This window comes from Halyomorpha halys, unplaced genomic scaffold (genome assembly GCF_000696795.3).
Source record: "Halyomorpha halys isolate HHAL.00 unplaced genomic scaffold, Hhal_1.1 Scaffold394.1, whole genome shotgun sequence".
In the NCBI taxonomy this organism is placed as follows: Eukaryota; Metazoa; Arthropoda; class Insecta; order Hemiptera; family Pentatomidae; genus Halyomorpha; species Halyomorpha halys.
The window spans coordinates 246,732-273,119 of record NW_027107850.1 but is presented as its reverse complement, the minus strand read 5'-3'; the positions used below and the strand labels follow the sequence as shown (position 1 = coordinate 273,119).

Here is a 26,388-nt window from a genome sequence, read left to right as displayed (position 1 = left end):
ATATTATTAAAAATAATAACAGGTTTATTTGCATTCTTCATAGAACTAAAAGCCTTTCTCTTAACAAGTAACAGTCTGATTTATAAATATGAAGAATTTACAAAAATTAACTCAACTTCATTAATACAATTTTTACATTAATTTGAAATTAATTATTTTCTAGTCATAATTTAATTAAATTAAATTAAATGTTGTATTTGAACATTTAATATCAACGATACCTTATAGTAGATTCTTTATTAATTTACCTCATAGATTCCTTATAGGATAATGATATCATAAGAATGAAAATATTGAAATTTTCATAAATAGCAGTTTAATAAAAATTGTAAAAAAACTTTACTATACGTTAGACATAAGAATGAGAAATGAATAAATTGAAAAATCAATATAAGAAATGTACTAATTATTTTATTATCATAATTTAATACATTTATATTTATAAATATATAAATATTGTTTATAAGACTAACTTCTTACTTTGTTAACTAAGGCTTAAATTTCAATACGTTAATAGATACAGTGTGTGACCTGTATAAGTGATGTCTAAAGATAATTTTTTATTAGTTTTAAAACGATAGTTGTCTCTTATTTATCGGGGGTCCCGTTAAGAGAGGTCGAAGAGTAACGTTTTTCATTCATAAAGGTGAAAATGTTAATAAAAAAGGCATATTTAATTTTTTATATGTATACAAAACTCATGACTTAAAAAAATCAAAACATAGTTCGTCACGCGACTTTCCACTAACATTAGATTTAATTTGTGAGCGGCGTTGATGAATTACGCTAATGTTTTGACATTTCGTGCTCTTATATTCACTTCTTTAAGATAAAAAGCCACAGATAGTACTGAAAAACAAAGTAGTTAGGGAAGAACTTTAAATGTGAATGTGAAATTAAAATAAATTTCTACAAATAGATTATTAGGATGGATAAAGTTGCGTGACTAAACCAGGAACATAAAAGTATGAGTTTAAGTTGTGTAAGAGCTAAGGCAGCCGTAATGTCGGTTCGATGTGAGGGTTGCCATGGATACCTGTTGCGCGCTGACGTTTTTACTTTGACGTCACCGTTGGCTCTGTCATGAATGAAACAGTCAAACATTTCCCTTCCTTTCCTAGGGGGAAAGATATTGGGGCATGTGCCTTTTTTAAAGACAGCATACGAATTCAGCTCTTCTACTCAACAATACAATAGTACGGAACTTATCAACTTAAATATAAAAAGTGTCTGTTTATATCAAGCCATTATAAATTGTATAAATTATTATTTAAATCAATACAAGAGAATTAGAAGACTTACCTTAGATACTGCTAGAACTGCCTCATTCCCGGTTTAAAGATATCCTTTGTAGAGAGAGTGGTCATCATTCAGCCATCGATATATTAGGCAAAAACAGTATCATGTTACATTTTTCCGAAAATTAGTAACCCACAAAATTTATCTGGAATCGTAAGTATATACATTCAAATTATGACTTTTCCCCTTTATAGAGGAGTTATAGGACTGAAGGGGAATAACATTTGTGTCAGCGTCCGGAGTGGAGAGGTTGCATAATAGAAATGCTCAAATGCATTACATATGTACCTTAATATTTTTTGTCCATTACGAGGGGTTTCCGTTGAACAGGGGGTACCAGTTTTACTGAATTGATGAATAAATTAAGAAACTATAATAATTATTGATTTTGATAGAAAAATGATTTATTTAAGCTGATTGTTCAACTAAGACCATGAAATCACTCACTCTTATTCCTAAGCAAATACTGACGTTGTTCGGATGACATAATGAATAAAAATGGTATAAATTCCTGAAAAAGAATAAAGTTTTAAATTTATACTGTGCAACTGATGAAACATGCCTCACAAAGTAATAGTAAGAAAAGGAAAAAATAAGAATAATAACGGAAATTTGACTTAGTCTCAAAAAAATTTAGTTTTTTAAATGGTTATAAATGACTAAAGTGGGTGCATATACAGTAACATATTAAATTATCTGTATCTGACTGTGAAAACATTGTTTACTAAAAAAATATTTTGTAATATTTTTATTTTAGAACTTTATAGTGGGTAGAAGAACCCGAAACGTTGTCCGAATGACATAATGAATAAAGAAGTAATAAAAACAGTATAAATTCATGAATAATAAAGTTTTAACAAAAAAAATTCTTAGAACTTAGGTTGTAGGATTATTGATTATTTACATTTGAAGTATACATTTTTTTAACATCGATCCCGGAAGTATTTTTTCGGAAGCGTCCGAAAAGTGATGTAAAAGAGTTCACCAGACCCGCCGTTAGTGGAAGGCAGGGGTAAACATCCCCCCTTTGTCTGGCCCGCTAAAATATGAATGAAAACCTATACAATCAAGAAGTTTGTTCAACAAATATATCCAAAAAAATCAAAATCTAATTAATAAATAAATATGATTAAAAAATATACTAAACTAAATAAAAATATTTAAAAAATAAATTTACAATAAATAATATCAATTACTTTTACTTTGATCTCGTAGTGTAGCCAAATTTGTAAACATGTATGTTGTTTATAGTTTGTAAAGTTTAATTTATTGAGTATATTCAAACTTGAACATGAAAACAAGGGATGTGTTGTGAATAACCGTTATTACAAACAAAATTAAATTAAACGCATCACTGATGTTATTATGAACACTCTACTTAAGGAATTATAGAATAGACTACTATGATTAAATAAATTTGTAATAAAATTGTTTATTATTTTATGTAAAAAATAATACACAATTTGACTATGGCTGCCTGGTATATAGTGGACTCTTGGGTGATCTCGAATCTAAACTTAAACGTCTTATGAATTCCGCAATACGATTTATTTTCGGGATCATCAAAGATACGCACATAACCCAGTATAATGCCGAGCTGAAGTGGCTCTATCCATTCATCCGATGTCAGTATTTCCCAGTTTCCTTTCTATTCCAAGTAATTAGTACTCAGCGCCCCTCCTATATCCTAGAATACCTGCAATTCGAATTCTCGTATTACCAGGTCCCGTTTATCTGACAGGGGTTCCAATGCATTAAACATATATTGCATTAAATAGTACCATAATTGACCTTCACGAGGGGTTTCCATTAAACAGAGGTACACGTTAGAAGTTCCACTAAATTTACGAATAAATTAAGGCACTTTAATAATTAATGATTTTGGAATAAAAATGATTTATTTAAGCTGATTTTTCAACTAAGAACATGAAAACATTTATTCACTCTTATTTCTAAGCAAATACGAATGTTGTTCGGATGACATATTGAATAAAAAGGCTATAAATCTCTGGAAAAGAAAAGAAAAATTTTTAAATTTATACGTAAGGAAAAAATTAGAATAATAACTAGAAAATTTCTCAATCAAATTCTCAGTCCAATCCCGTACTACCAGGTCCCGTTTATCTGATATCTACCCTCCACCTCACCGAACTGCTGCCTTTGATAAATCGTTTTTTACCCGAGCTGCATATCTCTGGAACTCCATTCCCTCTAACTTACGTCATGGACCAACACTTTCCACGTTTAAAACCCTTCTATTTAACTACCTTTTACTTTACCAATCTAATCCAGTAGTATAATAGTACAGATATTTTGTGAATACTTTTTTGTTTTGTTTTTATGTATTTAGGCAGTTAGTTTTTTATTTATTTTTTCTCTTTCTGTGTATATAAAATTTTAATATAAATTTGAAATAAGTGCGACCACACTGTTTTTACCCTACATATGTTACTGTAAAATTAAAATTACCTGATAATTGTCTTAGTCACAGAATAATAAACTAATTTTCATTTTGTAAAATAAACTCTTGTTATTTTAATGCAGTAGATTGTTTTTTTATTTTCACATACTCATAATATGGAATATAAAGTAAGGGAAAGTATTACTAGGAAATATACGATCGTGCAAAATTTCGAATTCGTCTTTTAGACGAAAATACATGTCTTAAGGTCCTCGAATCCAAAAAAAAAGTAGTCTCGAAGAACTGTAAGTATGTCTGTGAAAACCCTAACTAAAAAAAAGAAAAGTAGTATGCTATGGATGGAACGGGAACGTTTTCGACAAATAGAATCGATTTTTCCATTTTTTTTTTTGTTTTCAATTTTTTCGAAAACGACTCAAACGATTTTTTTTACACTCACCATGCCAACTTATAACAAATACTCTTTAATATCAGGTAGGTCTTATCCTCATTGGGTTAGTTTGACGGGCCTTAAATACCGAATTTTCAGTTTTGTTTGTGTAAAATAATTAACCATTTTATATTTATGCTAATAGTAAAAAATAGATAAATATAATCATGAAAGGATTTGATAATGTACTTGAGGGAATAAGAGGGAAAATACTTTTACATGGTTGAAAATACATTTCCGAGAATAAAAATAGTAATATAGACCTACTATATATTATCGAAAAACCAAAGATTTTAGAAATAATAATATTTAACATAGACAGTCGTAGAAGGTAATGGACAATGACGAAAAATACATAATTAGAAGGCATGTGCACACAGGTTGACTGTTGGGGCGAAATTTCTCACACTTCATAACGATTGCTTGTCACATATTTATATTTCCAATATCGATTCTATAATTTAGAAATGAATAAATCGTTAAGAACAGAATGTACAGTTTAGTAAATTGTTTTAATTTTGCATTTCTGACATACTTTAGCAAAAGATATTAAACGTACTTTTCAGGAAACTGTTGTGATTGGAATAGGTCAATTTGCTAACTTCAAAGGCTCATTTGGAAATGTGCTATAAAATACTTTATGACACGTATCTGCGTAAGGGTAGTAGTGTTTTTGATATTCGTATATGAATGTGAATTTTACTCCTGAAAATTTTTTTTCCGATCAACTATAAATCAAGATATGTTGTCAAATATCAAAACTACTTCTACCGCGAATATAAGTGTCATAAACTAATTTATAGGACAGCTATGTATACATAGCCATTAATCACTAGTATTTTTTTTTGTCACGGTAGCAGCGTGGTAACGCGCCAGTCTACCAACCCAAAGGTTACGAGATCGAGTCCCAGGCCCTACCCGGGATTTTTTCAAGCATATAAATATACAATACTACTCACAACCTCTCCCCGGGCATTTGTGAGGCCCGTAAGCCAATGGGTAGCACTCAAATGTCGTTATTAATTTTACTTTTCTCTTTTATTAAAAAGCATTATTTTTATCTATTTATTTTATAGAATTTTCTTTTAATTATAATATTGTATATAGTTAGGGGCGTCTTTTGTACGAGACTAAAACCTCCTCCCCCCATAATCATTGTTAAAAAAAATATATAAAATGTAACGGTTATATGACATCGGGGGTGACGGTAGCAGCGTGGTAACGCGCCTGTCTGCGAGTTCGAGCTTACAGCGAGAGGTCTTACAGTGGTGGCTTCAGACTGCAGAGCCCGAAGTCCTTCCCTCGGCGAGGACGTCAACCAAGGGAACCGTGCTTTGCCTTCTCCTAGGTCTTGTTGGAGGGGCGATTGTTGACCGGCCTTAAGACAATCAAAGAATTTGATGTGCCTTCGGCTTATTTACTTTTTGGCCCTCTGCAATGAGGTGCCTCGGACAATTCCCCAGAGGACGGAGTTCTGGTAGCTCTGCAGCTTTCGGATCGTGGTTCGGTAGAGGTGACGCAGCAGGGGTGTACCATAGAGCACTGTAGGTCTGATGATGGCCTTATATATTTGCAGCTTCAGCCTCAGAGAGAGTTGCGGGGACTTCAGCAGATGATATAGCTAGTAGGTCTTCAGGTGGGTCAGCCTGAGTCTCTCCTTCTTCGTCGGCAGTACCTTCTTTCCTTTTTTGTAACGACATCACGATAACGTCCGTCTTGCCAGGGGGTTCTAATCCCGATAAGTTTAAGTGCTACAGTGATGGTGGCTGTAGAGTCTTGGGCGTTGGTTAGAGCTAGAAGCTTAGATGCCGATGTCGTTCGCGTAGGCTGCTACCACTGCCTTTGGGTGCTCTATAGCTACAACCGACGCCGTAAAAACGACGAATAGTATGGGAGGTATTCCGTAGGTGGTGGAGACTGGAGAGGAGAAGCTCTCACCAGCTCGTACGACGAAAGATCTTCCGCTGAGATAGCTTCAGATCAGTCGGCATAGGACTGCCTCTTGTTGACGAAGGAAAGAAGCTGACCCACCTGAAGACCTACAGGCTATATCATCTCCTGAAGTCCCCGGAACTCTCACTGAAGTTGAAGCTGCAAATATATAAGGCCATCATCAGACCTACAATGCTTATAGTACACCCCTGCTGCGGTACCTCTACCAAACCACGCTACAAAAGCTGCAGAGCTACCAGAACTCCGGGGAATTGTCCGAGGTACATCATTGCAGAGGGCCAAAAACTCCATCATCCACCAAGAACTTCAGCTTCCCTCTGTCCCGGAGTATATATGCCGAAGGCACATCAAATTCTTTAATTGGCTGAAGGCCTGTGCCAACAAGACCTGGGAGGTGGCAAAGCAGGGTCCCCTTGGATGACGTTCTCGCCAAGGGCTCTGCAGTATAAAACTACCACATCACCACCAGCTGGAATGGTCCCCTACCAATAATTAACAGACTCACCAATTTCGATTAGTGATTATACATAGTTTTCATTAAAGTAATAAAATATTGGGGTGAAATAACTGCCTTTTTTACCCGGGCTCTTGTACTATAAGGCTGGCTATGCTAAACTGATCTGATGCATGAATAAAATAATAAATTTAGTAATAAGAGTAAGTTTGTAAGATTAAATTTTCGGCATTGAACCTCTCGCTCAGTGGACAGATCTCGTTGTAAAAACAATTCTTACAACTTAAGTGAGTTAAAATAATTTATTAAAAATAAAAAATAATGCAATATGAACAATTAAAATTTTTAAAGTAATAGGAGCTTGATATGATTAGTTAAATAAATATTTGCACTCACATTACAGGATCGTAGATGAATACAGAGTTGTCATTCCCATAAATCTTCTTCCACAAAATCACATCACAGGAAACTCACTAACACTCAACACAAAGACACTGTGGGCAAATAAATATATTAAACACAATTAAAATGGAAAATAGAATAAATACAAAATATGGAAGATAGTGGCATTAAAATTTAGCACGACCGTAATACATTTTCTTAATATAAATTAAATATATAGGTTAGTGAAAGTAATTTTTTATAATCTAATCTATAGCTAACAATCAAATGGATTAGGCTACACGTTAAATTGTATACTAACTAAGTTTCAATTGAGGGTATACTTTAAAAGATTTTATACGTTGAATCGCAATAAAATGCATTTCAAGAGACCATGGATGGAATAACTACTGTCTTAAGTATTAATATAAATAAGTCAATAAACATAATCTTTAGCGCATTTGCTCAGCCTCCACTGGCTCATTACAAGTGATGCGGCGATAGGGATGCGCTGGGATCTTATGAGCTCTGCTCTACCCCTCACACGTGGAGGATAGAGGGGGCTCAGGGATCCTCAGATCGATTGTATAAATACTGTATATAGTGTAAATGCGATTAGAGATTATTTTATTTTTATTATTATTTTATTTATTTTATCATACACATAGTTTGATTATGTTCAGTTTCTTTATCCTTCAGTTTGTATATATTTTAAGACGGATTTTTTTTTTTTTGTCCTTCATTTATTTATTCATTTTCATTCTTATTTATTTTATTTTAGTCCGAATGTGATCATTCATCACTATTACCTATTGCCCACAACTGTGTGGCAGATTGTAATATCTATCAATAAATAAAGTGGTTTTATAAAAAAATAAATAAATAAACATAATGATAAGAAATAGAGAGAAAAATTAGTTGGAAAATGTAGATGAAGTTTTCTGGAATTAGTTTCAGAAAATTGAAACCATCTTCGAATGAATGTAAGAAAATGGATGTCCTATGATTATGAAATAGAGACCAACTAGGTCTAAGTCGCCAGTCAAGCGTACTTTTAAAATAATAATATTAATGAATAATGATGGAAGAAATAATGATGGAACCCTTTGCTGTGAACCATGAAGGACAGACGTTGAGGTAAGAAGGAAGATACCAGACACCTTGGGTATGGTCAGCTACCGACCGATGATAGGCAGTGCTAACTGTCGCGGGGTTGAGGAGGGAAACCACATCATTGGAGTTCGGGATAGCAGTTGAGGAAGCACCCCACCGAAGTCTTCGAAACTGCCAATAACAATTATAACAACAACCACTAACCCATCATTGTAAGTTGTTATTAGTTTTATTATGAGAGATTATAGATATAATCTCTGATTAGTGTACTGAACACTTCTTGATTTTTTGTATTTATATTATTTTTAGTAAAATAGTAAATCGTTATTTATTTTATGTAAATATGAAATTGGTAAATGTAAATAATAAAATATTTACAATATTCACTAGGTTTTTTTGTTATTTTTTGAAATTATTACACATTTCATTTATATTTTTATAATTAATTCTATGTTTTACGGAGTAAAGCTTAAAACAGTTAGTTTTTTCTGTTATTATTAATGTGTATATTAATAATAACAGAAAAAAAATTACAAATCCAAGTTGTTATTCTATGAAATTTTATGAAATTATCAACTTATAATAATTGACGGATTTTTTTTTGTTCTTCAGTCCTTGTAGATCTTTGGAAGCCTTCTTTTCTCCAGTTTGCTGCAGGCAGCTATTTCGCATCTTTGTTGATTCTGTCTATCCATCTAGTTGTTGGCCTCCCACGTGGTCTCTTTCCAACTATAGTGGCTTCCAATGTCTTGTATATGCATCCTGAAGGATTGCTTCGAGCCAGATGTCCTGCCTATCTTAAACCTCCTTGCCTTCATATCGTGAGATATTGACTGACCGGTCTCTGCAAGCAGATCACTGTTAGTTCTTCTCTTCCAAGTGTTTAGGCTATGATCACAGATCGCACTTGTAATTGTACGGAGTACTTTTCTTTTAAATCTCTTTCAAAGATTTCAGTATTCTTCACCGAGAGAAGAATGCTCTGTTGGCACAATGTTATATACAATCCGGTCTATCTCATTCTGTTCATCATGTTATTGTTGTTGGTTGGGGCTTTTGGGATTCTTTAATTGCTAAATAAGTTTGCATCATTACTTATTTTAGAATTTTTTAATACATATGACAAACTTTTGGGTTTAGATCTTATTTAAAAGATTATTCCTTTTTAAGAAAATTAAAACCATTTCTATGTTTCTTTGGTCATCATTCAGGGCATCCGAAACACTCGGTCCCACTCCCAATCTACGTAAGTTCATGCAATAGAAATGGCATTCTTCAAATATGTGACTGACTGTAAGTACACTGTTGCAGTATTGACATTTTGGCGGTGGTTGCTTATTGATCAGGTATGCATGAGTTAAATTCGTATGAACTATTCTCAATCTGGCTAACGCTACCTCCACCCTGCGATTGGAACGGTTTGATGTGGTCCATGGTTTAATGTTTTTTTAACAGTTTTTAATTTGCTTGGCGGGCTTTCATTCCACATGGCTTGCCAACTAGCTAATATTTCATTTTTCATAGGGAGACTTATTTTTTGGGGTGTCAGAATGGCCGCGCCCCGACCCGGAAGGACAAGTGCTTGTTTGGCTGCAACGTCCGCCAGTTCATTTCCCGTGATCCCCACTTGACCCGGCACCCATATAAAGAAAACAGTTTTCCCAAGTTTTCTAGCATGTTGGTGTAATTGTGTATTGTGTTCATCATGTATTGAGGATATTGTAGAGCCAAGGTATTTGAAACTGTCTACTTTCGAGGAATACGAAAGACGAATACTTTTTTATTCAATTGACGAGAGACGAATAAATTTTTATTCGAATAAAAATACGACTAAACAATCCGAATACTTTTTTATTCGAATATTTCAAATACTATTTCAATCGAATAAAAAATTAGTCGAATGAAAAATTACTCGAATACAAAATTAGTCGAATGAAAAATTACTCGATTACAAAATTAGTCGAATACATATTATTCGAATAAAAATTTGATTTTTTTTTTTTTTAAATTCACTTCTTTTTTTACCACCTTCAATTTCTAATGTATGAGGCTCCTATTTCACATATTCAGACGAGTACAAAATGAAAATGCTATCGATTTTAAGATCCCATATCGATTTATTTTATTTCTAATACATAGGGACCAATTTTTAGGTTTTCGGATATGCAGATTATGAAAATGCTATCGATTTTAATATGGTGTATCGATTTATTTTAACTTTCTTGATTTCTAACATGTTACGGCCTCTTTATAGGTTTTGAGGAATGCAGAATATGAAAAAGATATCGATTTTGTGATAGCTTATCGATTTATATGAACTTTTCTGATTTCTAACATGTTACGGTCTCTTTATATGTTTCAATATATGCCAAAAATGAAAATGCTATTGATGTAATTTTCGCGTATCGATTTAATTATCGCATTTTAATTTATTTTAACTTTATTGATCCCGAACATGTTAGGTTATGTTTTGAGATATGTAGAATATGAAAATACTATCGATTTTAAGATCGCGTATCGATTTATTTTAACTAAGATAATAAATCTGCATATCTCATAACATAAAGAGGCCCTAACATGTTAGTAATCAGAAAAGTTAAAATAAATCGAGAGTATTTTCATATTTCACATATCTCAAAATAAATTGATAATAAATAGTTAATAAATAAAAATAAATAGTTCAAATAAATTGATAGGTGATATTAAAATCGATACCATTTTCTTATTCTACATATCTCAACATATATAAAGAGACCCTAACATGTTAGAAATCAAGAAAGTTAAAATTAATCGATATGCGGTCTTAAAATCTATAGCATTTTAATATTCTACATATCCCGAAACATAAAAAGGGACCCTTATATGTTAGAAATCAGAAAAGTTAAAATTAATCAATACACGATCATAATACATATCTATGTATAGCTGTAAGACAAAAAATATCGTCTTTATACAAATACAAACGTATTCGGATTGTTAATCATTTAATTTTTTCGAATAAGAGATTATTTTTCTATAAAATGGACGAATATAAAAGAGTTCAAATGGTTATTCGAATAGTTTTTCCCGAATAATTGATTATTCGTGTAAAATAATGACGAATAAAAAAGTATTCGGATAGTTAATCATGTGTTTTGTACGAATAATTGATTATTCGAGTAGAAAATTCACGAATAAAATATTATTCGTATCTCGTCATTCAAATAATATTTGTCCAACTCTGCCACACAGACCATGTCGTAAGAGTGGATTTTTCGGTTTACAATCATTTACTTTGTTTTATCCTCATTTACTTATAAACCGATTTCCTCTGCTACTCTTATTAGAGTCTTTACGAGTATTTCCAGTTGTCTAATTTATGGATTAAATATTAAACCACTAAATATATTAATGATAATAGAAAAAGAATGCCCAAGTTTTAATTCTAAGAAATTATTTTACAATTCAACTTATAATTTTATAATTAAGTTTAATTTTTATGTGGTAAGCTTTAAACCAACAAAAATTGAAATAAATAGTAAATAACGACATACAGAAATAATATCAACATACACAAAAAATTGAATAAGTATTCATTAAACGGATCAGAGATTTTATCAATATCAAATAAAATCAGTGATAATGAAATTAACAACTACATTTGTTAATGACGAAATATTAGGCAGTTCGGAAGTCCTTCCCTGAGGCCGTGAGGTGCTTCCTCAACTGCTATCCCGAACTCCAAGGGTGTGGTTTCCCTCCTCAACCCCGCGACAGTTAGCACCGCCTAATATCGGTCGGTAGCTGACCATACCCAAGGTGTCTGGTATCTTCCTTCTTACCTCAACGTCTGTCCTTCATGGTTCACAGCAAGGGGTTGTGGTAACATTTCTTCCATCATTATTCATTAATATTATTATTTTTAAAGTACACTTGGCCCGGCGACTTAGTATTAGTTGATCTCTTTTGATTTCATAATCATAGGACACCCCTTTTCTTGTGTTTATTCGAAGAAGATCCCTTCTTACCTCTTAGCCTGCCCTTCTTGGCACTCCAAGTACGCTTTACTGATGATTTAGAGATACTTGGTCCTTCACACTATTTTACGTCTGTTTAAAAGCGGATCCGTTAATTCTCAATCTATAAACGGATCTGTTGTCAAGCCCCTCATGAAAGTTGCGCAAAAAAGTTCATAAATTTTTTATGTAATCATTTTAGAATTTAAAAAATCCTCGTCATATATTAAAATATGGTTAAGTATTATAAAAGTCTCACTAACAGATACTAGTCAAAATCATAAAAAAATAGCCTTCAGCATAATTGGGGGCCATACTGCTTTTGTTAATTTTTTTATTATTAGTCATTAATACATTAACTAGTTTACAGTATTTAGTATCGCATAAACTTATATTTAGTATTACATTAACTAGTTTATAATCTAAGTTTAATTCTCTTATTTTATCGGCACTCTTAACCACACCCATTAGTTAATATGTTAATGACTAATGATAAATAATTTAACAAAGGCAATATGGCCTGCAATTATTTTGATAACCTATGGTTTTGGCTGTGAAAGTATAATAAGATCCTTGAAAATGGCCGGAATGGCCGAAACGTTGGAGTGTTAAAATAATATAAAAAACTGGAGAGACAATATGTATTTTTTTATAACTACTAAACAAATCTGTCGCAAACAAAAATTTGCACTAAATATAGATTAATCCTGCTTCTCCTTAAAGCTTTAAATATTACAGAATAATAGAGCTGGACTGAGAGAAATGCCAGAAGACATACGAGACCGACACGTAAGGGAAAAGACCCAGAGGAAAGCCTCGCATCTCCTAGGGCAGTGTAAGGGAGGCATTCAGGTAGCGTGGAATGGATTGAAGTAGGAGAACATTTGGTTCAAGAGAGAAACATTTGGGCCAGACTCTATAAATGGGATCCTCACACCACACACTGATAGAAATGAGACAAATAATATGGAGACAAACGGAGGGCTAGCAGGACGTGTTTATTTTAGGCGACGCCTACTACATGGGTCAAACAGGTTAAAATATCTGAAAAATTAGAAAATTGGTTAACAAACTTTTTTTTTCAATTTGCATAAAAATTATGAAAAAACTGTTTATTTTTTTGGGGGGAGAGGGTTGTGGAATCCATTTCTTGAGTTACCTTTCAAGAAATCTAATCCCTCTCCTTCTCCATATTCCATATTTATATTCCAAGTTCAGGTAAGTGAGAGCAAAAAGTATACATAGCATATACATATAGTACAAAAAGCAAGGCCAAAAATCGACCAGCCATCAGGTTGATTCTATTCGACAGACAGTACAAAACCCCCAACCCGTCGAGACAGAGGCCAGACGACCCAAATCTTGAATGGCGAAGCACCAACAGGTGCAGAGCAGGGTAACCGCCCGTCACCTATGAACTGTGACCTTTAGGAGAGGGTGGTTGCTTAGCAACCCTCCCTCTCCCCTCTACCTGTTACAGCCGATAACTACCCTCTCATTCAGCATCTCGCCTTGTCGAAATTATGATTACTGTTCAAAGGAAAATGTTACTTCAGGGTTAATAGCGATTTCATTTTTGATAATGTTTGAGAAAAAAAAATCTAGAACAATCTAATACATAAAAATGGATATTAGTTTGTTGATACTTTATGCGCTGTCATACCGTTCATCCGGTTGTGATGGGACTTTTTGCTAAATGTTCAGCATTTTTACGGGAAGGTTATTGGCTATTTCGAATCGGTAAAAAAAGCTACTAACAAAATTAAGTATTTTTGGCGCGTTGTTCAGAAAGTATTCATTTTTATTATGATTATATGCCAATCGATTTCTCTCTTTTTGAAGAATAAGAAAAATTATTACAAATTCCATCAATTTGTTTTATTCACTAAAAATTAACAAAAACATAAAGAGGATTTCAGTAAAAGTAGTTCAACCAAAGTTTTTTTTAGGAAAAAACAAATCATATTCCGGGTGGCGGCCAATAAATGTACAAAATAGTAAAAGAAAACTATTTAATGATGAAAAGATGGTCCGGGTGCGGTCAAAAAAACTCAAATAGTAGAATTATACTATTTGAGTTTTTTTGACCGCACCCGGACCATATTCCTTTCATCTTTACACACGGTCAATCAATAATCTTCCAGTATGTCCAAAACTATTTAATGTTAAGCAACATAAGTATGTTTTTTTCATTTTCCTCAGAAGAAACTCTGCAAAGTGGAGCGAAACGTTGGGTAACATGTTCATGTTCGGACACAATTAAAAAAAATATTATAAAATTGGATAGAAAGACAAAAGAATAATAAAGTGTAAGTGATATATCAATTGTAAAAAATCTTTTGAGCAATCGATGACATATTTTTGAATTATTAGTGTTGCTGAAGTGAAATATTTGTGAAATAGGAAGTGATGTAAAGTTAAATATAGAAAATTTTGTTTGTAAATTAAAATTGTAGAAATAATATTGAAAATATATATAATATATAAAATTTGATACATAAGTCTTTTATTTCAATTGAATAGTCAGACAATTTAAAAAGTGATTTTACAACTTGAATAAGGCTCTTATCAAAATACAAGATCTATAATTTATTAAATAGTTTTCTCACCACGAAGTAATTTAAATTTTATGATTTTTTTTTTCTTTCGAAGGTAACGTATGAAAACAAACAACGCATAACGTTAAAGGTTTTCAAAATTCGATAAGAAATCATTCAAAAATTGGCCTTCAATTAACAATATTAATGAAAAAAAATTAAAAGAAAAAACGCAAGTTAAAACAATAATAAAAAAGAGTTAGCACCTGAAGATGGACGGACCGTCCGAAACGTCGAAAGGAACATATTATTTATGTAAAACTAATACAAATAAAAGGTTGAAATAACAAACCTAAATTAATAATCCAAGAAAGAAAAACGCAAAACTTAATAAATCTTTTTTTTGTCTTTAATAATTTATTTATATTTATTTACAACTGTATAACAATATATACAACAAGTAAATTTTTTGTAAGTGGTACAATGACAAGATTGACTCCATATAATGAATCCCATATTGAATTGAGGTAATTATAAAAAGTACCATTGCAAAATAATTAAGATGAATTGCAATTTAAAGGGTAGATTTATTAATTGGAGTTCTATCAATGGGTAGATTCTCCACACGTTTGTATCATGTCATAATATCACTTACAGCAAATTTACTTGATGTATATATATGTATACAGTTGTAAATAACAATAACTAAATTATTAAAAAAAAAATTTAAGACTAATTCATATGTTGTACCTGACGCGCCATGAAGCTGTAAGACGCCAAAAAAATTACGATATGTTTGCGAAGAGTGAGGGAAATCAAACAAACCTAAAGAACAAAGTCTTATAGAGACAATACCAGTATGACATAATACACTACAATAAACATTAAATACATTGGAACTTCTATATTGAGGGACTTCTCCATTCCGAAAGCAGAAACCAACTTTAATTCTTAAAGTATTTATGTACAATCTCACGTTTCAAGAATTGGCAAGTACTCACGGCACTAAGAGATGTTTAATTATTTCCTAAGCAGTTTTTAGGTATGTGTCCAGCATAATAATACAGAGTGTGTATGTACAGCATTCAGTGTACACAAACAAAATGTAAGTCCTTACTTAAAATTTTTGATAGATAGATTTATTTATTGATAGATATTACAATCTGCCACACAGTTGTGGGCAATAGGTAATATTGATAAATGATCTCACTACTTAAAATTTAAATTTTTACGTTTCAAGATAAATGCATTCCAAAAATCGAATATGAAACATCAATAATGGACTGACCTTGGATTTAGTCTGAGACTGATGTGCCAATTTTCAACATGGTCAACACCGTAGTCACAGATTAACCCCAGATGATCCGCGAAATTCAAAATAAAGTACACAAGTTTTCAAATTTGTGTCCAACAACGAAACGTTCCCAGAATAATATATTAATGATTTAATTTAATTTTGGTGTACTTTTTACATTAACCCCTTCTTAATTAACGCCTCTGTTAACGGATAAAATCTTCCCCGTGGGTGCCCGTGATATAGGAGTTTCACTCTATATAGAAAAATAATGTTATTTTACAGAAGAGACATCTATGAGCGAGAGGACGTACTACAGAGAGTTGATCAATGACAGGGACATGAATGAGTGGAGCACACTTGCGCCCTGGGAAGCCCCACCCCTGACCTTTTCAAGTTCAGAGGTCAACCCCGGACCTTACCCCCAGCACGTGTCTCTGATCGCTCTTCCGTACAAGTTATTTCGCCCCAAAATATACATATATAAATAGATTAGACCTCTTTTTAGTTACATTTAAATATAGATCATCTGCTATAAATATAGTCTTTGTAGTAGGGCATTCAATCGGAGAATTTAAATTCAGCCAAATCAAAATAGAATTTACCCTAAAATAGATATCCCGAAATGGTAGGAGGCTGGGAATGTGCCCACACAAAGGGTAGGAAGCGTGCCCTTGGAAATTTTCGTAAGTATTAAAATAGAAGATGCATGAAAATATATAGCACCTGTACAATAAATCTATATCCTGATTTAGAAGTGATAATAATTTATTGAAACCTTCCATATAGACTTATCTCCAATCTTATTTTATTCACAAATTAGAAGTTTTCACTCGACATTTCAAAATGAATTGTTAGTATTTTGCATCAATGCATGATCATGAACAAATTTTGAGAAAAGTCAAAAATTATTATAATTTTTGGAAACTTTTAAATTAAATTCAGAAACATAATATTGGACGTAATTATATCATAAATAAAATATATTTCTGATTAAAAAGAACTTTATCGAGTACTTGAAAAATTTCCATTATAATCTAATATCAGTATTTCAAAAAAACTTTATGTTTTGAGCCGAGTTATGAATTTTTTTTTTCATTAATTTTAGTTCGTACAGTCAAAGTACTGTTTAAAAAAAAAATATATAAAGCTGTTTGTATTATTTTTTCTTTTTCTGAAAGAATTAGCTCTTTTATTATTTATTTTAATAACCGGACAACGTTTCGGACTGTCTGCCCATGATCCAGTTCATTATAATGAATACTTTAACTATTTGGTCAACATATCTTGAATAGTGAGTGGTATGCTTGAGAAAAAAAAAGAATTTTTTTTTATTTTGTATTTGATGTTATTTTACAGATTATAATGTAGGCTGTGGTCACTTTTTGATAATCTTACTTTGGGACAGTCCTTAGAGGGACCACAGCAAAAAAGGTACCTCTGACTACGGTAAAAATTTTAGAAACTCGTCCATATCAAAATGAAAATAAAACTTTTTTTGTCAGATGTCCCGCTCTTAAAGCAAAGCAGCTATATGTAACCCAGATTAAAAGAATACTTAAGTGCAATATTATGTTCCAAAATTTAATTTAAAAGTTTCCAACAATAAATATTGTAAGCACAATGCAATATTAAATAGACTCTTAGATATACTGGGAAAAAATACTTAATTTTTTTTTTTTATGGCAATGTAATTGAAAATACATTCTATTAATTTGTGTAAAATCATAATAAGAACAATTACTGGATAACGATGTAAAATTGGCATTAAAATAAATGTTTGGAAATACCAGATATAGGAGGATGATATAAATTAAACCAATTGAGGTAAATATAAAAAAATAAATAATAATAATTGACTTTTCTCAATATTTATTGTAATTTATGATCATAAACAGGATTAGTAAACAGAAAAATTTCTAAAATAACCTATATTAAAGGGTCAGGACATTTCTTATATTATTTCAAGAAATTAATTAGACTTATTATTCATTCAATTAATCAGATTGAATAATAAATTTAAAGGATGAATTTTAATGAACTTGAGATTTCATATGACAATGAAACACATATGATATTAAGTGAATAACTGTGAAAAGAAAGAATATTTATATTATGTAATACTGGTAAGCATTATAGCTTTAAAAAATTAAATAATACATAATAATTATTTTCATGTTAAAATTTTTTATAAGTTTTATAAACAAACATAAGTATGGAGAGAATATGAAATGGAAATTCTATGAACATATTCCAAAAAGGATTTTAGAATAACAAATCAACCATATTAACAGAATACATAATTTAAATAAATAGCTAAAAAAAAAAAAACAATAAAAATAAAAAGTGGACTGAGCAAAATTATTGGTAAAGACTAAAGTACCAAACATTTTACTAAAGTATCCGATAACATCTACTAATTCACAAGAACCACTCCATTCGATGTCGCTTGACCGTTTCTTCACTTATATACAGCATTCATTTATTCAATACAAAAAATTAAGGGGATTTCGCCCTTATTTATCAATCGTACTAAATATACTATTAATGTTAAAAATATCATACAACTGTGTAGTGCATATGTGATTTTTTATATAGTAGATAAAAAAAAATTAATCTTAACGTATTGAATACTAAAAATTAACACAATATGTAAGTAAAATGAAGCCATAGTATTATTGGACACACTCAGTAAATTTCCACATTCCATACAATGTAATTATCTTGATCAACCCGCATTTATGAAGTTGTTCCATATTTTATTCATATTTAAAACTTTAACGGTTAGCTGAACGAAAAATAGGTAAAATCGCATTTAACAGTGCCAGTATAAAAAACATACATATTCGTACAATTATACATCTTAGATCTATCATAATTTAATAATACCCACATCCCACATTTAACTTTGTTATAGGATACGGAAACAAAAACCTTAAAGGCTCTTAACAAAGCAAAACCACAACACAAACGGCCGAGGGAATTGAATTACAGAATAACAGAATTAAATCAAACATAAGATGGCTGAAAAGTTACCTCACTTCCTTCTGTTCTACCAATCGAATTATAGCACCACAATTTCATTTTTTTAACACAAAACAATGCTTTATATAAACCAGTTCTAAATATAGAAAGTTATTATATCTAATACATAACTATAAACTCATATTAATGTAATTTAAAATTTATCAAATTTTTAATTAAAATACATTCGATACTTTACATTAAAATGTTGCCTATTGAGGTAAAATCGATGAAGTTAAATAAAACGGTTTAAAATCTAGCAGCCAGAGATAGTTTTTAGCATTTACCCGTTACAATAACAGTTACGTTACCGTTATTAGTTTTACATTACCTTACAAAACGGTTAGTAACATGAAGACCAGTTAGTTATAGCTAGTCACCGGTTACAATACTAATTAACTGAAGTTCTTAACAGAAGCTCCTAACAATATGTAGCAGTTATTTGTTTGTAACCGATTATATTGATACATAGTTACTATCCCTTGAAAATAATGTAACAAAAAATGTTCATTAGTTTTTCTGAAATAAAACCTTAAAATCTAAACAATATCTTGAACTAAAAATCGAGCGTAATATACTGATATATACTTTATTTGATCACAATTCCAGAATATGTCCAAACAGCCTTTAAATTGAGCAAATTAAATTAATATATTACGGCAATATCAGTTTTATTTATAATAAATAAAAAAGTACATTTGCTCCATTAAGAAATGAGAAATAAAACAAATTATTCATCACAAAATAGTATCCAATTCGATAAGGTATAAGAAGTTGATAATGGTAATAAAATAAAGACATGGCTACCCTTCACCCAAGAACAATTTTTCTCTTGGCTACAAGAAAAAGACAAATTACGTTCTGTGACATAAACTAATAAAAACAACTACATATTTTTTCACCTTACCTTTTTCACAATAAACAGGTAACAACACAACCGAATCGAATAAATTATTATGAACTAAATTTTAAAAAAACTGAAATTTTTTTGTCGACGACGCTTACTAACTTTTTTTATCTGCCTGCAACTGAGCCAAAGAGCCAAGCTTGCCAACCAGTATACGACAATGAAAAAAATTGTCTAACTTCTAAAAAATTCAACTTTTTTCAATTCATTTAATTTTCCAATCGAATGATAATCATCAATTACCCGAATTATAAACAGTTCAATTTTAATTTTATTCTTATGTAGTTGCATTTAACGTTTGTAGAGTTATTATAATTTTATATATATAAAATTGAAACAAAATTAATTATTACAAATGTGGAGTTTTTTTTAATTATCTACCATTATTTTTTGTTTATTTTTTATATTTTATCTTCACCCTTTTGTTAATTTTCTTAAATGAAAATTTTTATTACAATTACTGAATTCATCCAAATACTTTAACAAATTTCATAGACTACCTACAGTTACTCAAATAGTCTTTTTTCTTATATTTTATACTTTTATATTACATTAGTAAATAATTAATAAGAATAGAGATACTAAACAGGTATATGCTGTATTTACAGGTATTATACCAATGCATTAAAACAGCTTGTCAACATCTGAAACTTTTGATATCACTAAAGAAAGTCGTTATTAATGCAACTATCAAGAAGTTTGAGCTATATATGTTCTTCATAGATAAGAAAAAGCTATCATTCGAAAGTTTTACATCTTTTCCTTTCTCCCTTCTCCTTTTTTTCTGTTTGAAATCCATGCAAGGAATCTTATGACTGATTTTCAACAAATCTATTCTTAACTTACTGTTCTTTCCTGCCTAATTCAAATCATCTTCTATTAAAAGCTTCATGGACTCCTTTTCCATAAGATTTTGACTTTGGTGATTACTTTTGCAATATTTTGCTATACGTGTCTCTTATAATTAAGACCAAGCAGTCACACTTATTCACTGAAAGACTTCTCATAATCAGAAATAGAACTCCACCAATTAAAAACTCTCTTTTCTGCATATTCATCCATAAAGACTATTGGAAGTCACCATTACATAACCTTAATATCTCTTAAAGTAATTTTTCTCAACCCCCAGAAGGCTGCAGACCACTAATCTAGAAAATGAACTGTCCACGGACCACCACAACCTCTGACATGGGACTTTACTGTGTCTCTCCAGTAATTTTTGAGAATTAGGATGCTTAAAAGTCCATTAAGATGATTTTTTATAATGCATTTGTCTGTAAAAAAAAACAAAAATCAAACCTCAGGAAAGATAAACTTTGTTTTTTTTCCCTGCCTGGCCATTTCTGGCATATGGGTTGATTAGCCTACAGGATATCAATCTATTTTAACCAGAACATAGTGAGAATATTAACATCCATTCCATGAGTCCACCATGAAATTAATTTTAACTTCCCCAGACTAAATTCAAACTATCGCCACTTCTGAATCAAGGTTGCTAAAGTGACACCTAAGCAGTTCGGCCACCCCGGACTCCATAAAATATAAACAAAAGAATTTTAACATTACTTTCTCAAAAATATGCTGCTATACAACACCTTGAACTACTCCCAAGGCCCTCGCAGACCCCCTATGGTCTGTAGCACACCAGTTGAGAACAACTGTCTTGAAGTGACTAGGAACCAATAATTTTATTCTTAATAACCCACTCCCTTTAAGTGTAGTTAAAAAAAAAAATTAATGAAACTATGATATACTACTTTTTTAAAAACAAAAGTTATTAATCTGTAATTGAAAGTATTTCTTCATCACACAATTTATCCACTACAATTTTTTATTTAATGACAAACGTATGAGAGAGGATAAAAAGAGAGCTTATTAAATTTCAGATAAAGGTATTTTAAAAAGAAATTGTTGGATTGACTTAATAATAAAACAAAGTAAAACTTATCTGAAACTGCCAGGTTGTAATGAAAAGGTAAAATTCTTATCAGAATTATTCAATTTCTGAATTCAATAGAAAAATTGTTATTAATGAGGCCAACATTAAATCATTTTAATAATTTAACTTTATTTTTTACATAGGGGATGAGGCAGCAGTGGAATAGTGTGCCAGGCTTGGACATGCCACTGTTACCAATAATCAACAATTTATTTTTTTTTTTTCATCTCATTATACAATTCATTTAGTTGGGGAGAAAGGAGATAGGAAACTATTCGTCGATTCCAACTACTACACTTTCTATACAAACAGTCTAAACTTCCAACTAAGTACAAAAGACTCATTTATATAAATATAATAAGGCCTATCCGGACTTACGGAGTTGAGCTCTGGGTTTCCACCAAACCATCAAATTCCTCTTGCTCCTTACTTTGTCACAAATCAAGTCATCCATCAGGACCTCAATGTTCCATATGTTGCCAATTGGGCCAGAACCAAATTTCAATCCTTCCATGATAAACTTCCCACTACCCAAACCCACTTATTTCTAACCTGGCTTCTCCTTCATTACCTGATAACACTTCCAGGTGTTGAGATCTTCTAAAAAAACAGTTAAAGCAAACCTTTTCTAGAACAAAGATAAATAAAGTTTTAAACAAATAACTCGATTAAATCAAAACCCGTGTTAAGCAACTTTTGAAGATTGGTTTGTTTTGATATACAGATGAAATAAAAAACATCAATTCATACTTTTTTTATTGTGTTGTATCATAACAATTTTTTTTTAAATTTCAATTTAAATAATTTATCATATGAGAGTACTGAAACATTTAAAAAAGCACAGGTGTCAAAAACTTTTTATTTGATAGGAAAAAAAGTAATTATGTGTAATGAAAATAAGAATTTATTCATGACAAAAAAACATAATTTCAACATTCCAGAGACAATAACTTAGTCGCTATGTTACAAAGTAAATCATTCCCAAGGCAACATGCCTAATTTTCTTATATATACCGTTTATACTTATGCTATACTGAAACAGTCAGAATAAATTATATGTACAAAATTGACAAAATAATTTGATTAAAACATCTTAAAACTAATGTCTTTTAAAAATATAATAATAAATGGTCAGCGAATAACGTTAGGTCGTGAATTGCTTCAATCCTACCTATGATAAAAGATATCAGAATTGGATTCCTCAGCCCGTTGAAAGTACCATAAACAATAGTATTCAATAAAGAAAAAAACAAACACCTAAATTGCCAATAATTACAGACCATTATTATAGAAAGGGTGTTTACACAATAAATTTTTACTTCTGAAATATTTATTGACACTAATATATTAAACAACACACACTAGCATCAACAAATCTATTATATATATAATCTTCAAATTTATTTATGTACTATCATTGTATAACATAATTGCATATAAATTTTTATAAATTATAACAATCAACCGACACCTCTTTCTGCCAATAACTACAACAATAATATTATTAAAAAAGATAACATGAAGTAGATTGAAACAGATACAGGGAAAATGATTCTGTTATTTCAAGTCCTATTTATTATTATTTTTAAGAAAACAGAAAAAAAAAAAAGCCCAAATTCAAATTTTACACATTATATCCCCAAGCAAGCTGCAATAATTTCATTGTGTCCTATATTATAGAATTTATGAAATAATCAAATATAAAAAATAAAATAATAAACAAAAATGTGAGAAAAATTAAACTTTAAAACATTTTTTTTAAAAAATATGAATATGAATTGTTGAATACAAAACCACAGTCTTTGTGTACATATAAGCACAAACAATTATAAAAAACAAACTATTAAAAATTTACTCTGTTTTTTGTTGTGTAAATCCAAAATCAACTATGTAAAAATTGTTGTAATTTCAAACATGATTACAAACACTATATAGAGCATATGAAAATGATCGTTCAGCAATATCTTGGAATTAAAGAGGACTCGCAGAAAGACATATTTATTTAATCATTCAAATAAAACAAAGCCCTCATAACACGGACGTGTGATGATATAAGCAGATCTAACAAACTTCTCTCCGAACAACGATGTTCCAAATCAAATCAACATAAATAAAATTATGCATATACATTTAGAAATAATTATCACATTATTTTGATATTTATTCATTAATTGTGTTCCAAGTCTTGTTTACTTTACAAGAACACTCAATAACAATCCATTCACATATTTTAAGAAAAATAAAACAAATTAAAAACACTGTAAAAAAAAAACACATTCATGTTCAAAAAAGGAAATTTAATATATTATAAAAATACCTGAGATACAAAATATCCAGTTTGATAGCAAATCATAAATTGAAGGATTGGAAGATATTGTTCCAAGAATTTTAAGTTCAAAATCAAATTTCACAGTTTTTAATGTAAAGTACAGGTTGTTTTAAATATTAAAAAAAAGGTATTAAAAACAGAAAGCCATAATATCAAGTTCTATAAAATCAATTCCAGAATCTATTTATTTCGGTATAACTGATGAATATATTACAAAGTTAATAACAGAAAATATTTAGAAAATTCTGTTGTTACGAATTGATTAACAAATATCCTAAGGATTTAAGGTTAAAATCAAAGCTACAAATTGTGATTAAAAAAAAAAAAAAGGTGTATTCATAATTGTTTTAAAAGTAAAAATCACGACAAATTGGTTGTTATTCAAACATACAGGTATCTATGAAACCATTCATCAAAATTCAATGGATACCTATGAGAACGGTTACAATATAAAAGCCTTCAATTCGACTAAAAGTAAAAAAAAAAATCATTTTCTCAATTTATAATATATCATCATATGAAGGAAAATAAACCATTTGTTCAGAAATTAGCATGGAAATTATAAACTAAATAAGAATTTTAGTAAGACTATTGATGCCTTTCTAAGGCCATGACATTATTATGCTATGATATGAAATAAAAAATCAAACTCGAAGAAATAATGTTACAAACATCAAAATGTATATCTTAAATCCTACAGGTCTTACTAAGTATTGATTTTCTTATTATAAATACCAAATTTACTCGTAAGATCACTAATCTTGTATTATCACATTTAGGATTTTTCATTGTTTTATAATACAGTATGCCCTCTTTTATCCAGCTACAAGCGATATTTTCTCCAGAAATAACCATATTAAGAAAAAACATATATGCATGTAAGTGAATAAGAAATAAAAGAAAATTTGTATTTATTTCATTCAAATTGATTAATAAATATTTTATTCAGGATGACTTAAAATCTCTTTAGATATTTTATTCGATAATAAAAATGATGTAACAAATTTCCTGCAAGATAGCTTTCTTATTTTCATTATAAATAAATATGCATTTTAATTAATCAAATTCTTAAATATTAAAACTGAAAATTGAGTAGTTGAAATATTGTAAACAGTTGGTATTTTTAATATTTTCATTATTAATCATAGGTATTTTCATCAACCTACCCCACTTAATCAGGAAGTGCATACTGTATAACAATTCAAGCAAAACTCACACTAAGACACTTAATTAATTACATTGGCTATGGAATGTGATAAAGATGCCATTAGGTTCTCTACAAATCAAATAGCAATATATCACAAACTATTTTTTTTTTTCTTTTTTTGGAACATTCAAATCAATTATTAAATATATAGAAACATTGTTCTTTAAAAAATACTTGTGTTTAAAGACTAGAACAGCATTAGAAGTCTCATTGTTATCATATAGATCTTTAAAGCTAAAACGCTAGCCTAGGAGCTATAACTGTGAGCCCTGAGAAGAGTCGCCGATGGAAGGAATATTTGGCTCCGACTCCGCTCTCTTGAGCCCTTGCCCGAGCTCGTCTGGTTCTAGTAGCTGAATGTTAGGCTCGCTGCGATAGATATCATGGTCAGATCCAGTTTCTCCGATACTCTCAAGAGATTTCACGCCGACTCGCAGCATTTCTTCGTTTAAATGTACATCATTCATGCTTACCTAAGCAAAACCAGCTAAATTAATGCATAAATTAATTACAAAATGAAAAAAAATTAAGAAAGAATGATGAAAAGTAAGGTAATAATTTTTAATTCTATAAAGTCTGGAAAAAGAAACATGCCATAAAAATCCAAAGAACGAAAATAACTACAGTTTACTGTAGTACTGTTACACTATGTGTATAGTGTAAAAAACATAGTTAAACATAATAAGACATGTTGGACTTGGTAAACAAAAAGATGAAGTCATCTTAATTGATTATAAACAATGATTTATTTTTATTCTTCATACATTTTCTCAAAAATATTTTTAAAATAGTAAAAAAGCTGAACTAGCTTTCGCTGGTATTAATTTTTTCCTTTATGTTTCATGCGATGATGGCTTAAGAGCAAAATCATCGTAAAAAAAAAATGTATATTGATGAAAGAGAGAGCATGTTTTTTATCATGACTTTTTTTTTTATAAATATACAAAAGCAATATGAGGACCGTTTGCTATTTATGAAAAATATTAGCTCAAATCTTTCTAAGACTAAAAACCTTTAAATTATATTCTTAATTTATTTACAATCTTACAATCATCATAATGCAATGGTGATATGGTCCTCCCACGATCTTAGGCTATTTCAAAA

The 26,388-nt window shown here is 30.4% G+C and overlaps 1 protein-coding gene and 1 long non-coding RNA gene across 4 annotated transcripts in view; both read right to left on the bottom strand.

Moving 5' to 3' along the window:
- The window catches only part of LOC106682189 (uncharacterized), a 704,551-nt gene extending 684,651 nt beyond the window's left edge, over positions 1-19,900 (bottom strand). Inside the window, exons 1-2 of the long non-coding RNA XR_010843124.1 lie at positions 19,810-19,900; positions 6,955-7,052 (exon numbers count right to left, since the gene is read on the bottom strand). This is a non-coding gene — a long non-coding RNA (uncharacterized lncRNA). The remainder of the gene's footprint in view (positions 1-6,954; positions 7,053-19,809) is intronic.
- A 2,707-nt stretch (positions 19,901-22,607) lies between these two features.
- Positions 22,608-26,388, bottom strand: part of LOC106682183 (protein TAPT1 homolog) — an 18,025-nt gene continuing 14,244 nt past the window's right edge. The window contains exon 11 of one of the 3 annotated variants that reach the window (XM_014422910.2): positions 22,608-25,757. In XM_014422910.2, the coding sequence (XP_014278396.1) occupies positions 25,539-25,757 (219 nt within the window). In that variant the 3' untranslated portion in view covers positions 22,608-25,538. The remainder of the gene's footprint in view (positions 25,758-26,388) is intronic. The other 2 variants (XM_014422908.2, XM_014422909.2) reach the window with 2 other exon arrangements.